The 15,010-nt window shown below is 43.4% G+C and overlaps 1 protein-coding gene across 8 annotated transcripts in view; it reads left to right on the top strand.

Annotated features, from left to right (window-relative positions):
• The window catches only part of FHIT (fragile histidine triad diadenosine triphosphatase), a 1,451,582-nt gene that overhangs the window by 1,423,651 nt on the left and 12,921 nt on the right, over nt 1–15,010 (top strand). For 7 of the 8 annotated variants that reach the window (XM_022572687.3, XM_022572686.3, XM_089918157.1 and 4 more), the window contains one exon: nt 2,651–2,757. The exons of the other annotated variant lie outside the window; for it this stretch is intronic. In XM_022572687.3, coding sequence (XP_022428395.1) covers nt 2,651–2,752 — 102 coding nt within the window. In that variant the 3' untranslated portion in view covers nt 2,753–2,757. The remainder of the gene's footprint in view (nt 1–2,650; nt 2,758–15,010) is intronic. 8 annotated transcript variants of the gene reach the window in all.

Here is a 15,010-nt window from a genome sequence, read left to right as displayed (position 1 = left end):
ACCTCTGTGGGTTGGTCATTGGTCACTGTCAGGGGACAGTATATCCAGCATATAATAATAATAACAATAATAATGATAATAATAGTCATGGTAGCAGCAGCAGCAAACCCTCAGCACCTCTTACTACGTGTCACGCACATCACTAATCACACCTCCTACTACTCCCTTTTTACAGTTCCAGAGCAGGGTTTGCAAAGGAAAGCCTCCATACTGTCGACTGAGTCGTAGGCAACGGGTTTAAAGGCAAAGGTATTATTTCTGTTACGTGTATGGCCTCTGTCTATACACACAATCTTCTCTCAAATGCACTGCTTCTCAAGTGCCTGAGAAGTTTGAAAAGAATCCCCACACCCAGGCTGCCCCCCAGACCAATTAAATCAGAATCCCTGGGGCGGAGCCAGGCATCTGTAGTTTTTAAAGTTCTCTATCTGATTGCAGTGGGCAGCCGCGGTTGAGCACGGCCGTTCTAAGGAAAGCTACACACTTCCATCTGGGGCTTTTAGGAGGGAAACCCCTAAGTTGTAAAAACCATATACAACAGAGCTTTGCAAATACAATTAGTTTTTGTTTTACTTATTTCCTGTTTTCCATAGACAACTTATAAGCGTTGGCACAACGTTGCCATCTGTAAGGCATATGACAATAGCAGACGGGAGCTTAATAACCGAAGAGGCATTAACATTTGCAGGCCCTAAATTATTTGCGCTCGTCTGGTACGATCTGTGTGACGAGACCACTTAATGCTGGATTTCAGCACCAGAAGTGGGAAGGCCATATTGCCTGGGCTTCGCATCGTTCCTTGTCATCCTACTGAATTGTTACAAGGTGGATTTATAACAGACCTAAAGCTAGTATCAAAATGAAAATCAGTTCCTGAGTAGAAAAATCGCAATCCCGTTTGCCTCGCCTGTAGCCATTGCGTCATATCTGCTTCTGCAAGGAGGGAAATGACTTTTTAATGTGGTTTTCTTCCACTAAGGAGAATTAAATCTATGTGGCAAAACGTAAAACCAGCGTGCTGGCAGCCAGATTCTGAGCGGAAGATCCATGACATGTTTGTGTCCTGGTTATATGCTAATGAAACTCATTTAGGCTCAAACTTACGCCGAGTAGAAATAGTGCTCAGCTGGAGGGCCAGGCTATCTTTGTTCCCTCACTGTTTTGCCTTCTGTATCAAAGTTTGCTCTGAAATAATGGGGACATTTCTCCATCGGCTGCAAGCTGCCAGGGTAGGGGGCGGGGGGTGTCTCTGGGTTAGAGTGAGAATGAGTTGGGCCTGAAATAGCAAACGCCACTATTTTAGTCGTGAGGCTTTTTTTCCTGAGTCAGCAGGCTCCTTTGTCAAAGGATCTGGCTTTTGGGTGACGGTACCCGGTGAGCTGCAGCAGGATCTGTGGAGCTGTTCGCTCTTCGGTGGCACTGCACTTCCTCCAGGATAGACTAAAAGGCAAAATTTGCCGGGGACACCCCTGGCACTACTGCTCCTTGCTGGGTGATCTCCAATAGGTGAATGAACTTCCTCAGAACTCAATTTCTTCCTTGGTGAGGAGTGAAGCAGTGCCTGCCTTGTGTATGGACTATTGTAAGGATTAAACGAAATGATGCACAAGGAAATAATGCGTGAAGAAGAAACCTCCCTTTACATCATGAATACTAGTTATCATTGGTGCTATTAGTTTGCCTCAATCTCCCTAAATGACTTAACACGAAATAGTACATTGTGCCTCCTGTAAGAATTTATACCCTCAGCATTTTACAGTGTGTAGAGCCACGCACAGGAATAACAAATTTAGTTAATAAAACTAAATTGCAATCGGAGACTAAGGTGAAAAACTGACCTCTTCTAAAGAAGAGAGTTCCGACAACACCCTCTCTCTCTCTCTCTGATAGAATTGAAATTTTATTCACTCAATATGTAAATCTGAGACATATACAAAATGTTTTTTAAATAAATATGGGTGTCTGAAGAGGATTTTAAAAGGGTTCCTTTGTCTAAGACCAACTGTTATTTTTTGAGGCTTCCTCATTTAATTTTTTATTTAGTTTTTCTTTGTTTTTTACCGTTTGCCTGCTTGAAGCCTCTTTTAAGGCATGTACTCTTTTATTTCTTACTCAGTACTCATGGCCCTTCTATTCATTATTCTCATAAATTAGCCCGGGCTGTTTTGGCTCGCTGAGCAAAACCGCTCAGAGCTCATATAACAGAGGCTAAGCCAAAGAGAAGAGGACGTAAACCCCAGGCCAGCTTGGGGAACGCCTGTGGGTAGGTGGCAAACGTAATGCCTTCAGCGTCTGGGAAGTAAAACGAATGGATGATGCCGGCCAAGCGCAATGTTTGAGAGTGGTGAGGGTTTTGGTAAATGCAGAATGTCCCCCGTCTGTGACGCCCACTCCCAACCTCAGCAGATAATTACAAGGCGGTGACGGGACCACATGTAGCAGCCTAATCTAGTTATTGTATTACAAAGGCTGGAAATGTGGATTTGTACACAAAACCTCCCCATTTTCAAATTCTGGCAACTACTACAATGAAAACAAAGACACACGCGCCCCCGGCCTCTGATTTGCGAATGCTGTTCGGCCGCTCCCCCAAGACTTTTTCACGGAGATCCCAAGGGCCTATTATTGAGCCTAGTTTTCTTCTCCAAAGCTCCAGAAACATGACAACGAGAAGGAGGACTCCCCAGCCTTGTGGAGATCGGAAGAGGAGATGGCAGCCGAAGCCGCGGCGCTGCGTGGCTACTTTCAGTGACGCAGGTAAAGACTGTACGTTTACTTCATCATCACTCAGAACCCCACCCCCCTCAAGAGCCTCACTCAAGAAGTAATGAGGATTGGGCTTCCCTGGTGGCGCAGTGGTTGACAGTCCGCCTGCCGATGCAGGGGACGCGGGTTCGTGCCCCGGTCGGGAGGATCCCACATGCCGCGGAGCAGCTGGGCCCGTGAGCCATGGCCACTGAGCTTGCGCGTCCGGAGCCTGTGCTCCGCAACGGGAGAGGCCACAACAGTGAGGGGCCCGTGTACCGAAAAGAAATAATGAGGATGCAGAAAAGCAGCCGCACCCACTTTCTACAGTGGTGGTTGCACAAACATTAAAGCCCGAGTGGAGAGGGCCCTGACCCTTGAGGCACTTGGTCCAACCTCTGGGTCTCTCTTCCTGACTCCCCATCACCTTCTACACACCGCTCCGGTCTGTTCCCTTCCTTCCAGCCCACCCCAGGCCCTTGTCCCCTCTGTCCTCTCCATTCCTGCCCCTCCGCAAGCCAATCTCCGCACAGCAGCTGGAGGTAGTTTGTAAGGAAGGCAAACCCGATCCTTTAAAACATCAAAACCCTTCCAGGGGGTCCCACTGCCCTCAGGCTCAACTCTCAGACTCCCGTCAGGCTGCAGGGAGCCCTGAAACAGCTCCGCCACACCCAGGCAGGCTCTCCTTTCGCTTGGGCCTCCTCTCCTGGCTGCTATTCGGTAAACTGGCCCCTTGGCTTTGGCTGCCGGGAAGCTCAGGCCAGGCAAAGAGAATTCTCTCTTTCCGTTAATGATGTTTTACTATTGGGAGATCACAGATTCAAGACTCTGACAGAAAGCTATAGCCAATCTCCTTTCCACAGTTTTACACAATGTCAAGGGACTCGTGCATCTTGTGAAATGTCTTAATAAATAGTGTGCCCATGAAATCTTGGGGCCTACCTTGAGTAAAAAAAATTATTCATTTTCTGAAATTCAAATTTATCCGGGTCCTGTATTTTATCTGGCACCCCTGTTAATAAACCTTCTTAGGAATTATGGACCCCAGATAAAGAGCCTCCTCTCTAAATTGTTTTTCTTTTCTAAAATCGTCTGCTTCATCTGGTCTTGTGTGAATGTGTTTATGTTATAAGCAGCTGAAGTAGATCAGATACAAATGAAAAATGCAATTAGTGAACAAATACTGGTAGCAGTTGAATCATGTCAAATTGTATCAACCACTTGGTAGTTATGACTTTGAGCTAGAAAACACAGTGGTTGCAGTATTATGTTTTCATTTGGAAATGTAAGTCTATTTTGGTGAGTTTAAAATACATGTGCATTTCTTGGTCTTTCTCTCCCCACCTCCTCTTTAAAGACCCCGTGTCAGCTACCTCCCCCTCCATTACTGTTCACGTATGCTGTGTGCTCAGGCCCTTGCATTCTAGAAAGCTTATTTCACTCTCCCATGTCACTGGCTTGTCAGCTCTGCACCCAGTTGCCTGAAGGGATATAGCGTGGTGGTAGCAGAAGCTGTCTTTGATATTTTATTTTTACCCTTTTCCACCGCTGTTCACCTTCTCATCTCTCCCCTTCTCTCCTCCACCTCCCCTTAGGATCTAGCTAGTTTACCTAAGAACATAGGCCTATGGGCATGAATGCAAACCCTGTTCTATTCCTCTTCTGAAAGCCGGTGTGTCATTTTGGGATGTCCTGTTCAAACGGGGTCACCATTCTTCAGACTCAACTTTCTAGGCTGAATTTTTTTCTTTTTGGGTTTCTTATGTAATGGGCACTTTCAGGGAGAGGCAGGAAAGCTCCAGGCTGTTCCTGAGGCCTGCTGAATTGTAGGGTTCTATCTTACGAGTGTTTTCTAGACTGTTTGTTTAGAGAATGTAAACTTCTTACCCAAGTTTCCTGTACACTCTGCTTTGTCAGCTTTTGCTTCTGTCTTGCCTTGAGGCCTAACGCGCCTGTCTGCCAGGTGATTCAACTTGCCTCATAAGTCTTGCCAGAAAGATATCCACCGTAACTGGTCACACAGACTGTTGCCAGAGAGCCTGTGCATTTCTCAATGAACTAACATTAACCTCTCTCTTTAAGGGTCTTTCGCTACAGACGAAACAAACCACCTTCAGTTCTCCCAGCAGTCAGACGTGGCGAATGAGGACAGGAGGGATAATGCGGCCAGTGAGCGCACAGCTAGTAACGTGGCGGTGAGGGACTTAAACACGGGCCCTAAGATTTCACCAAGAGCATCCTCACCCGCTGTAGCGTGAGACAGGGACTGTATATCGTTCTCTTTAGAGACAAAGGGGAAAGGAAACATTCATCTAGGAAACCTGATCATGGAGTTGGTCCACCTGGATCTTTGATACCCACTCTCCTCCCTTTTCAGCGCGCACCTATCCACCGAATGTTTACACAATGTTAAGGGGTTCGTGGAACTTTCTGCAGTTGGTTAACAAATAGGGCCGTCATGCAAGATATGGACGTCCCTAGACTTACAACGGTATTCAGTATTTATCTGAAATTCAGATAAACTTGGCCTCTCCAAGCTCTCCTGAGTATACCCTCAGCAGCAAGTCCAGTCAGTGTCGGGCAGAGCCAGTTCAAAGGCTCTGATGTCGTTCACTGTGCACAGCTGCACGCTTCACAGCACACACACAGCCAGATACAACGGGGCTCAGCCCCAGGAATTTACAAGACCTGGGTTCTCTTATTTTCCCATCTTGCAGGTGATGACAAAACTGAGACTCACTCAGTGATTTAAGTGTTACTCTAAGGTAAACAGCGAGTAAGTGGTAGAGCTCAGACCTGAACCTAGTTCCACCCCGAAAGCCTTTCCCTTCGTCTCTCACCACCCACCTTTTGCTTGGAAGAGCCCGTGTGTCCAGCCAGCACCGCCACCCTATCCCAGCCCCCCCCTGTACCTTCCAAATCGTCTCTTCAGCCTCTTCACCCGCTCTAATGGCCTCGCCGGCCCTTCGGCGAGGATGGGCCTCCCCTGCTGGGCTTCCTCGCCATCCTGTTCATCACCCTCCAGCACCTGCCTCCCCAGCAGCAGACAGCCAGGCTGCAGTGGGCTGAGCTTGCACCAGCTGACTTCCAGACCTGCCGACTCCTGCCCTCTTTTCTCTACCACTCGACCACGTGCCTACGTCACACGGCCTTGAGCATGGGCAGTGTGTTGCACAAATTTCATTTATTCCCATTTTGTCATGATTTTTCTCACCTTTGTGAGATTCACCTTTAAAATTTCAGGTTATCTTAAACTTTATATCTTAGCCTCAATGAGAAACAAGTATTACTTATTATTAGAAGTTAAGCATAAAAAAAAAAACAAAACATGGAAGAAAAACAGTGCGGATGAATTCCAGCTCTGCATAGTTGCTTGCCTGTTGCTATCAGGACTGAGGTTGCTGGTCATCCTTAGAGAGGTTGGCACCAAACCAAGGCTCTCCATTTGCCCTATTCAAAAGGATTAAAAGAGAATTACCTACAGAGGGATTCAGTGTAGATCAGCTAAAATGATCTTAAACAGCCCAACGATACCCATCTTTGGAAAACAGCAGTAGAGGTCAGAATCCAAAACCTGACCAAGCTGACTCCAGACCTGCTCCAGCCCCCAAGCTAGTTCTCCCCGTGTCTCTCCCCCGGCACAGGGAGAAGCACGCGGGAGGCCAGAGCGAGCTTCCCTGGGGATGCGAGGCCGCTATCTGGTACCTAGATGAAGGACTCCAGGCAGGAAGCCCTGCACCACACCCACAGGCACGCTCAGTCTCTGGGCCGATTGGATCTGTTTGCCATTCGTCTACCTTAACGACCAGCGTACTGCCGAGAAGAATGTGCAGCCTCATGCCCAGAGATGCCCTATCTAGGAAACGGGACTGTAATAGGCAAAGAGCTGCTCTCTGCTGAATGCTTGGTAGGGAAGTACCTAGCAACCCCTCAGTAAGTAATCAACCTTGTTCTATAGCTTCTTTATGCATAAACCCAGATTAATCCTCAGCATGGACAAGACCGCCAGAGGACCACAGAGATAAACATTCCCAAACTAGAAACCGTTTCCTCTGCCTCTTGAAGCCATCCTTTGTTTGGTTCCAGGAATTCAGCGTTTGCCTTCTGCTTAGGTGAATTTATGCGTTGCCTCCCCCTATTGGGCTGAGTTCCTGGGTAGGGGTATTGCCTCCCCCTATTGGGCTGAGTCCCTGGGTAGGGGTTCTGTGATGGCTTTTTTAGTGTATGTTATAAATCATATTAGATGACGGTGGATCTGCATTTCTTATCTAACCTTGCATCCTTCCTGGAACATAGTATTTTTCTCTAGGTACTTAGTACTTGGGTTCGCTGCCACTGCACACCCTCGTTTATTATCACCTCCTGTCCCCACTCCCACCCCGTGTTGTAATTGGGTGGGGTGTGGTGTTTGTAAAATATGCAAGCATCACCCCTAACTCTGATAGAAAGTCAGAGCAGAGCAGGTCTCCACACCCTGCTGTGTCAGCAGAGTTCGTGTGTAATTCATCAGACTCTCCTCTGTGCTTGCCATTACTTTATAGATAGTTGGTTGCCTCTCATTTACTTATTACACAGCCGTGCAATTTCAAAGCAACTGAGTCAGCCCAAAACAGAATTATTAGTAGCTACAGATGTACTGTCAAGGCAAAATTTTGACACTAGAATTTTTGAAAAAAATCACCATAATTTCAGCCACTGGACCACACGTATCATAATCATGGATAGTCAAAGTGGACGAGAAAGGACAGGTTAACTTATTTAGCACACGTTCTGGTCACTGAACTGTACCTTTTGAAATCCACCCCAACAGCTTAGAAAAAAATCTCAGCCTTCTCCAAGAGGGTCTCCTCTCAACTCAGCAGCCTCCAGTGAGAAAGACCCAAGGAGCAGATCATAGTATTCATGTTTCCTCAGGGAAGAGGAAGAGTTAACTTCAGCTCCTTGGCCAATTCAGTCCTAAACCCACTAGGTAATCCCCACGTCGGGGTGTCTTCAATACCAAGGAAAGTGCTGGCCAGCACTCCTTCAGCCCGTCTCCAGATTGATACAAGAAAAGATTTTCTTTAGCACGGAAGTGTAAGAGACGATCCCTTGCCCTTGTTTAAGGATACTGATACTTTAGTATGTTCTTACGCTCTTTAGATAAAGGATCCATCATCTTAGACAAAGATATTTTAGTTTGCTTTTCCTTCCCCTCCTGCCCATGTTTCTACTGGATTATGCTACCTCTTCCCTCCTTCTGTGTAGACTACGTTTACAGGACCAAATTTCAGTAGCAAGGAATTAAAAACTCAGTTATTTGGATTAGCTAAATATAAATCAAGCCCCTATGGCCTAAATTGGGGACGATAAACCATAGAATCATAGAGACTTTAGAAATAATCAAATCTAATGTCCCATTAAATGAGTTATTTTATCATAACCCAAAAGAAGAACCATTTAGTTGTACTTTAAAAACCTCCCTTTATAAACATTCTTTGAGATAAGTCCACCCCATGGCTCCAAAATGGGTTTTTAGTTCTGTTTCATTATTTCTAAAATGCTTTACCAAGATCCAGCTTTCTCTAAAATGTCCCTAATAGTTCACTAGGCAAAAGATTTCCCAGGCCAGTAATGGTTAAAAGAATCTACAGAACTGTTTTGTTGAGATTTAATTCGACTGGTGGTAGAAATGACTAGTGTCCTGTAGGCAATTTTAACTCTTCTGAACCTTGGAAATACATGATCCATCAGCACGGAGTCTCCTTTTCGGAAAAGTGTAGTCCAAATCCCAAAAGTAAAGTTTAAAAGTTTCAAGCTTGGGACCCCCCCCTGGTGGTCCAGTGGTTAAGAATCCATCTTGCAATGCAGGGGACGCCGGTTTGATCCCTGGTCAGGGAGCTAAGATCCCACATGCCTCAGGGCAACTAAGCCCGTGAGCCGCAGCTACAGAGCCCACACACTCTGGAGCCCGTGCGCCACAACTCGAGAGAAGCCCGTGCACGGCAATGAAAGGTCCCGCGTGCCGCAACTAAGACCCGACGCAGCCAAAAAATATTAATTAATTTTTTAAAAAGTTTCAAGCTTTCCTTGCATCTTGCAAAATGATGATAAAGCCTATCATCACCATCATCGTCATCTCATCTCATCTCCAGAAATGGATAATTTATCACATACCAACCCGCATACTCTCATATGGGAAAAACCTTCTAGAAATGTCTGCCCACTGCCAAGACTCTCCTCTTTCTACCTGCTTCTCTCCACTCTTCCACTCTTCTCATTTTGTCTTTGTCTCTGCCAGAAAGGAAGGTGGGGGGAAAAGACCCTCCTAGAGGTCGTGGGCAGTTAATATGAAGAAAGGCCATGAAAATTCACCTGAATGATCTTTGACTCATCATTTACTACTAGCTATGCAGTAGCTATGCAGTTCACTCCAGCCTATGCCTAACCTGTCCCTCAGCCACCTCTTACACAGTAAGTGCTCCATTATTTTGACACTCCAGGGGCATCAATCCAATTATCATGTGGGCATGCAACCAATCAATTCAGGATACACTGTCAAAAGCAGCTCTAAATTGTGCTCCTTCTGGATTTAATACTTCTCTGAGGATCCAGAAGACACTGTAGTATCTTCTGCTACCTCCAATTTATAATGAATGGTGGGCCATGGAGACTGCGAGGTCCCATCAGCTATGCCAACGTGTAGATGCATTATGTTCCCTCTGGTTTCTATTTTAAAGATAATAAACGATGGAGATGTTTGAGTTATGAGAAATTAGTTCAAACAGTAATTAAAGAACAAAACCTGTAGGGCAGGCTGTTTTGAGACCACCGAAAAAGAAGTGTGGCTTCTGCTTCTAACAGACCAAATAATCTGAATCAACCTACCCACTGTGTTCAACTAGAAAAATTACACAAGAGTATAAGAAAACATCTGTTAAAGGTAAAAAGGTATCACAAGAGTACAGGGTCAAGATCCAAGAAAGGACAGAAATGCAGAGAGAGGAGCCCAGGGTGAAGGGTTGCCTGTCCCCTGAAGGCATCGATGAGTCTTAGAGAGGCAGATGGAGCTAAAGCAATAAAAGCTGGGGTGCCAATGGCAGGGCCCTCTCTAAATCTCCCATACCTGGATGGGAATGTGAAGATCTGGGAAAGTGATACCCTTGGAGAAAGAGTGAGCCAGATGTAAACCAGCCTTGGTATCAACTGCAGCCCAATTTCAAAACATCTGGGCAGTTAGTTGAGAAAGTCTCAGTCCCAGAAATTGAAGTAAGGTGATTTTAAATTGCTAGTCCCATGGGGTTCCTGGAAGAAGCAAAGAAAAAAATAACCTCTGGAAGAAAATAAATCCATTCAAGGTCTTAAATTATTTCTGTAAATAATTTTTTTTCAAATAGAATGCCCAATACGAGTGTGTATACGTACACACGCAGACACACACTCTGCACAGTAGTATGAGGAGACAAGTCAATATAAACAAGGTTAGAATCCCCAGACACAGCCATTAAAATAACTGTGTTTACTTTCTTTTGGGATAGAAAGGACCAGGTTGAAAAAACAATTCAGCAGAAAGCTGGAATCTATTAAAAGTACAGAGATGATGTGAAAAAGAACCAAACAGAAATTCTATAGCTGAAAAATACAGTGGCCCGATGAATGAAGCTAGCAGCATATTTTTTACAGGCCAAAGAAGAATTAGTGAACTTAAAGATGAGCCATATGAAAATATTCAGAATGAACCATGAAGAGATGAAAGGAGAGTGGGAAAAAGTATGAGAGGTCAGAAGATACAGAACATTCTGAGAAAGTCTAACAGATACTTATGTACAGTTCCAAAATAGGGTTCTAGTGGAAGATATACTTAAAGAGATAATGGCGGCAAATCTTTCAAAACTGGCAAAAGTCATCAATCCAGCTATTCGAGACCACACCAAACCCAGAGTGGGGGGTATAGAATACGCACCTAGGCACATCATGTAAAACTGCAGAAAATCAGATCCAAAGAGTAATTTGTTAGATTTAATAGTAAAAAGAAAAAAAAAATAACTTACTTTCAATGGAGTAATAATTAGACCAAAGACAACAACAGAAAAATCAAAGGACCATGGAATGACATCTCTAAAGAGCTGAAAAACATAGCTGCCAACCTAGATTCCATACCCAGTTCATATATTCTTATAGAATGAAGATGAAACAAACGTATTTCCTGACAGAAGCTGAGAGGATTCACCACCAGCAGACTCATACAAAAGGGATTCTAAAGAAGGAGAAATCAAGTAGAAATTGGAAACAATTTTGAATTGAATGAAGAAGGCTAAAACTTGTGGATGCAACTAAAGGTGTGTTCAGAGGGTGATTTACTTTTAATTATGACTCATATGCATTTATTAGAAAAAATTAAAGCTAAAAGGTAACATGCTAAACATCTTTGTGGATATTGCAGTCATTAAAAAGGAGAAGAGCATATAATGAATAATCTTAGACCAATAAGTTTGAAAATTGGGATTAAATTAATTTTTCTAGAAAAAAATGTAGTTTACCCAAACTGACACTAAGTGAAAAATATGAATAATTTGATAACTATTAAAGAACTCAAACCTGAATTAAAACCCTTCTCACAAAGAAAATGTCAGGCCCAGATAGCTTTACTGGTGAATTCTACCATACAATTAAGAAAGAAACAAGAATCTGAATAAGATTCTCAATAAGAATCTTATGACTGGTGGAACAAATTCTGCCAGAGAAAAGGAAAAAGAAAACCCTCTCCCACTTCTCAATTTGTTATATGAGTTGCCTTACACATGTACCTGACAGGAACATAACAGAAAGGAAAAAGACAGACTAATTGCATGTGGAAACACAGATGCCACCGTCTTAAAAGGATACCCTGTAGGTAGACAGACAGATTAATTGCAATGTGTGTGCACGATCTATGAAAAGAATAACACATTAGGCTAATCTTATGCCTTTCGCCAGACTAATAAAGGATAAATGATAGGATCATCTCAGTAGATGCTGGAAAAAAGTTGATCAAATTCAACATCCAACTTCATAAACGTAAAAGTTCTAGAAAAACTAGAGCTAGGAAGGAGTCTGTACCTAAGGATGAAATGTTGAACACTATTCATCTGAGACGGCTATGAGATAAGACTATTCGCTATTAGCCCTGCTACTTCACAGTGTACGCAAGGTCCCAGGTAGTACGGTAAGGCAAGAACAATAAATAAAAGGACAGGGGGATTAGAAAGGAAGGAATAAAACTGTCATTATTGGTATACAATGTGATGCATGCAGAAAACTCAAAAGAATCTACTGAGAGGCAATTAAAATTAATCAGAAAGCTTAGCAAGGCCTCTGAATATAAGATCAACATATGCAAGTTTTGAATTGCTCGGCCATTGTTTTAGCTCAGGCTATCATAACAAAATACAATAGACTGGGTAGCTTAAATAACAGATAATTATTTCTTACATCTGGAGGCTAGAAGTCTAAGATAAGGGCGCCAACATGGTTGGGTTCTGGCGAGAGCCCTCTTCCTGGCCTGTAGCTGGCTACCTTCTCACTGTGTCCTCCTGTGGAGAAGAGAGAGTGAGCTTTAATCTCACTCTTCTTATAAGGACACTAGTCCCATTGTGGGGCCTCTACCCTCATGATCTCATCTAAACCTGTCTACCTCCTAAAGGCCATATCTCCAATTACTATCACATTGGGAGTTAGAGCTTCAACGTGTGAATTTGGTGGGGGGACGCAAACCATCTATAAAACCACACAGGGTATGAAAAAATTTAAAGTTAGTTTATATTAATATCAGAAATCAAATGCCTAGGAATAATTAAAGATATGCGAGCTTCTAGACAGAAAACTAAAATGTTATTAAGAGGCATTAAAGAAGAATTAAATAAATGGAGACATGAGTGACTCAGTTTTATAAAGACTCAAGTCTTCTCAGATTTACCTATAAATTGAATGCTACTCAGATTTACCTATAAATTTAGTGCTGTCTCACATTTACCTATAAATTTAATGCCATAATTTTTGGTGGTGGTGGTGGGTTTTTTTTTTTTGTAAAATTGGAAAAATTAGTTCTAAAATACTGATGGAAATATAGCCAGAGACGATTAAAAGAACAAGACAGAAGTATGGGAGGGCTTACTCTAAAGGATATTGACTTTACAAGGCTACAAAAGTTAAGAGAGCATGGTGTTGGTACAAGGATAAATAGAGTGATGGAACAAACTAGAAAGCCCAGAAACAGATCCAGGCACATATGAACACTTGATATAAGATAAAAATGACATCACAGAACTATGGGGAAAGGAAAATCTTTTCAACAAATGGTTCTGGAAAAATTGGATATCCATGTAGAAAACTAATGAAACTATACCCTACCTCATACCATATGCAAAAGTCAGTTCCAGGTGGATTATAATTCAAAATCTGAAGTGCAAATTTAGAAGGGAATATAGGAGAATATTGTCATGGTCTTGCTATAGGGCGAGACTTTTTAAATAGGGCAGAAAGCATTATTATTAAAAAAGATTGATAAACTGGACTACATTCAAATTAATTTTGTTTATCAAAGACACCATTAAGGGAGAGTAAGAGAGAAAAATGCAAGACACGGAGTGGGAGAAGCTATTTGCCACATATACAACCAATGAAGGGCCAGTATCCAGAAGATAATATTTTTAAAGAAAAAGAAAAAAATGTATAAGCCAATTAGAGAAAGTCAACAGCCTAGTAGAAAATACAAAAGGATTTGAACACACACTTCATAAAAAATAGGTCTCAAAATGGCCAGTAATCCTTAGTCACCAGGGAAAGGTATACGTTAAGCACAATGAAATACCACTATAATACCCACCACAATAGTCAAAATTGTAAAAGACTGAAAATATCAAGTGTCTAAAGAATGCAGAACAACAGAAACACGAATACATACTGTGAGATTGCATTCGCATAAAGTTCAAAAACAGGCGTTTTTGAAAATTTATAAATTTTGAAAATGTGAAAAATTTTGAAAAATTATAGCGTTTAGAGATACATTCATTTACAGGGTAAAACTATAAAGGAAAGCAAGGAAGCAATCACCGTAGAATCAGCCCAGTGGTTACCTTTGTGGAGGAGGCAAGGAGGAGCTTTCAATTGGGGAGGGGAGTGTGGAGTGAGAGGGTGGAAGGGCTGGCAATGTTCTGTTCCTTGTCATGGGTGGGTGGCAAGACACGTTGGCTTTTTTTTTTTTTTTTTTTTTTTTTTTTGCGGCACGCAGGCCTCTCACTGTTGTGGCCTCTCCCGTTGCAGAGTACAGGCTCCGGATGCGCAGGCTCAGCGGCCATGGCTCACGGGCCCAGCCGCCCCGCGGCATGTGGGATCTTCCTGGACCGGGGCACGAACCCGTGTCCCCTGCATCGGCAGGCGGACTCTCAACCACTGTGCCACCAGGGAAGCCCGACACGTTGGCTTTGTATTAATTCTGTGAGCTCTATACACGCACGCACACACACACTTTTCTGTATATGTTATATTTCACCGTAACAAGGACTAAAAATAAATCAGATAAATGAAAAATTTTAAGTTAAGGACAAAAGAAAAGGAAGGAGGAGATTGACTTTAATGTATGGTTTAATTGCTGGCTGGATATTCAACTATTCCAGGATAAGTTTAAACAGAAAAGAGTAATTGCCACATATATTCTTCACAGACACTCCACTACTGAAACGGAGCAGGACCCTACAGTCCTTCCCCCACGTGTCCTCAGCCTGCCTTCTGTCTGTGAAAAAAACTTCAGCCGAAGCATAAGTTTAATCAGACAAGTGCGAAAATGCAGAAACAAAGGAAAACAGTCAAACAGGACAAAACAGGAATAGTTCAGTTAGTAAACAAAGCCAAGAACCTTTAGTTCCTCCTCAAGGGCTATAGATAATATTCACAGCCATGTCCTGTGAGCTGTCTTGTAGATACTGAAACCCCCAGGAGGTGGGAGAAGTCAACTACATGATGACTAGACTGTAGCCATGTTAGAAGCTGCCATAATTCCGAGAATTGGCCTCAAGGAAGTGGGAACAAACCGACGCTGGAACTGAAGATTAACTGTACCTAAAACAGTCAAGATGACGCTGGTCAGACCACCCCATGACCAGTTTCAAGATGACTGTCGGAGCTGACTGTGTTGTTTCTGCATGTAGCCCCTTCCCCCTCAGCCTGTAAAAGCTCTTGCCCACTGGTAATGGCGGGTGGGGCGGGGGGAGTTGGCCTTTGGACAGGAGTCCGCCTCCATCCCCCCCTC

This window comes from Delphinapterus leucas, chromosome 10 (assembly GCF_059928025.1).
Source record: "Delphinapterus leucas isolate spDelLeu-1000000601 "Yukka" chromosome 10, BTC_Dleu_Yukka2, whole genome shotgun sequence".
Taxonomy (NCBI): Eukaryota; Metazoa; Chordata; class Mammalia; order Artiodactyla; family Monodontidae; genus Delphinapterus; species Delphinapterus leucas.
The sequence above is the reverse complement of the archived record's forward strand: the minus strand, read 5'-3'. Positions and strand labels throughout refer to the sequence as shown.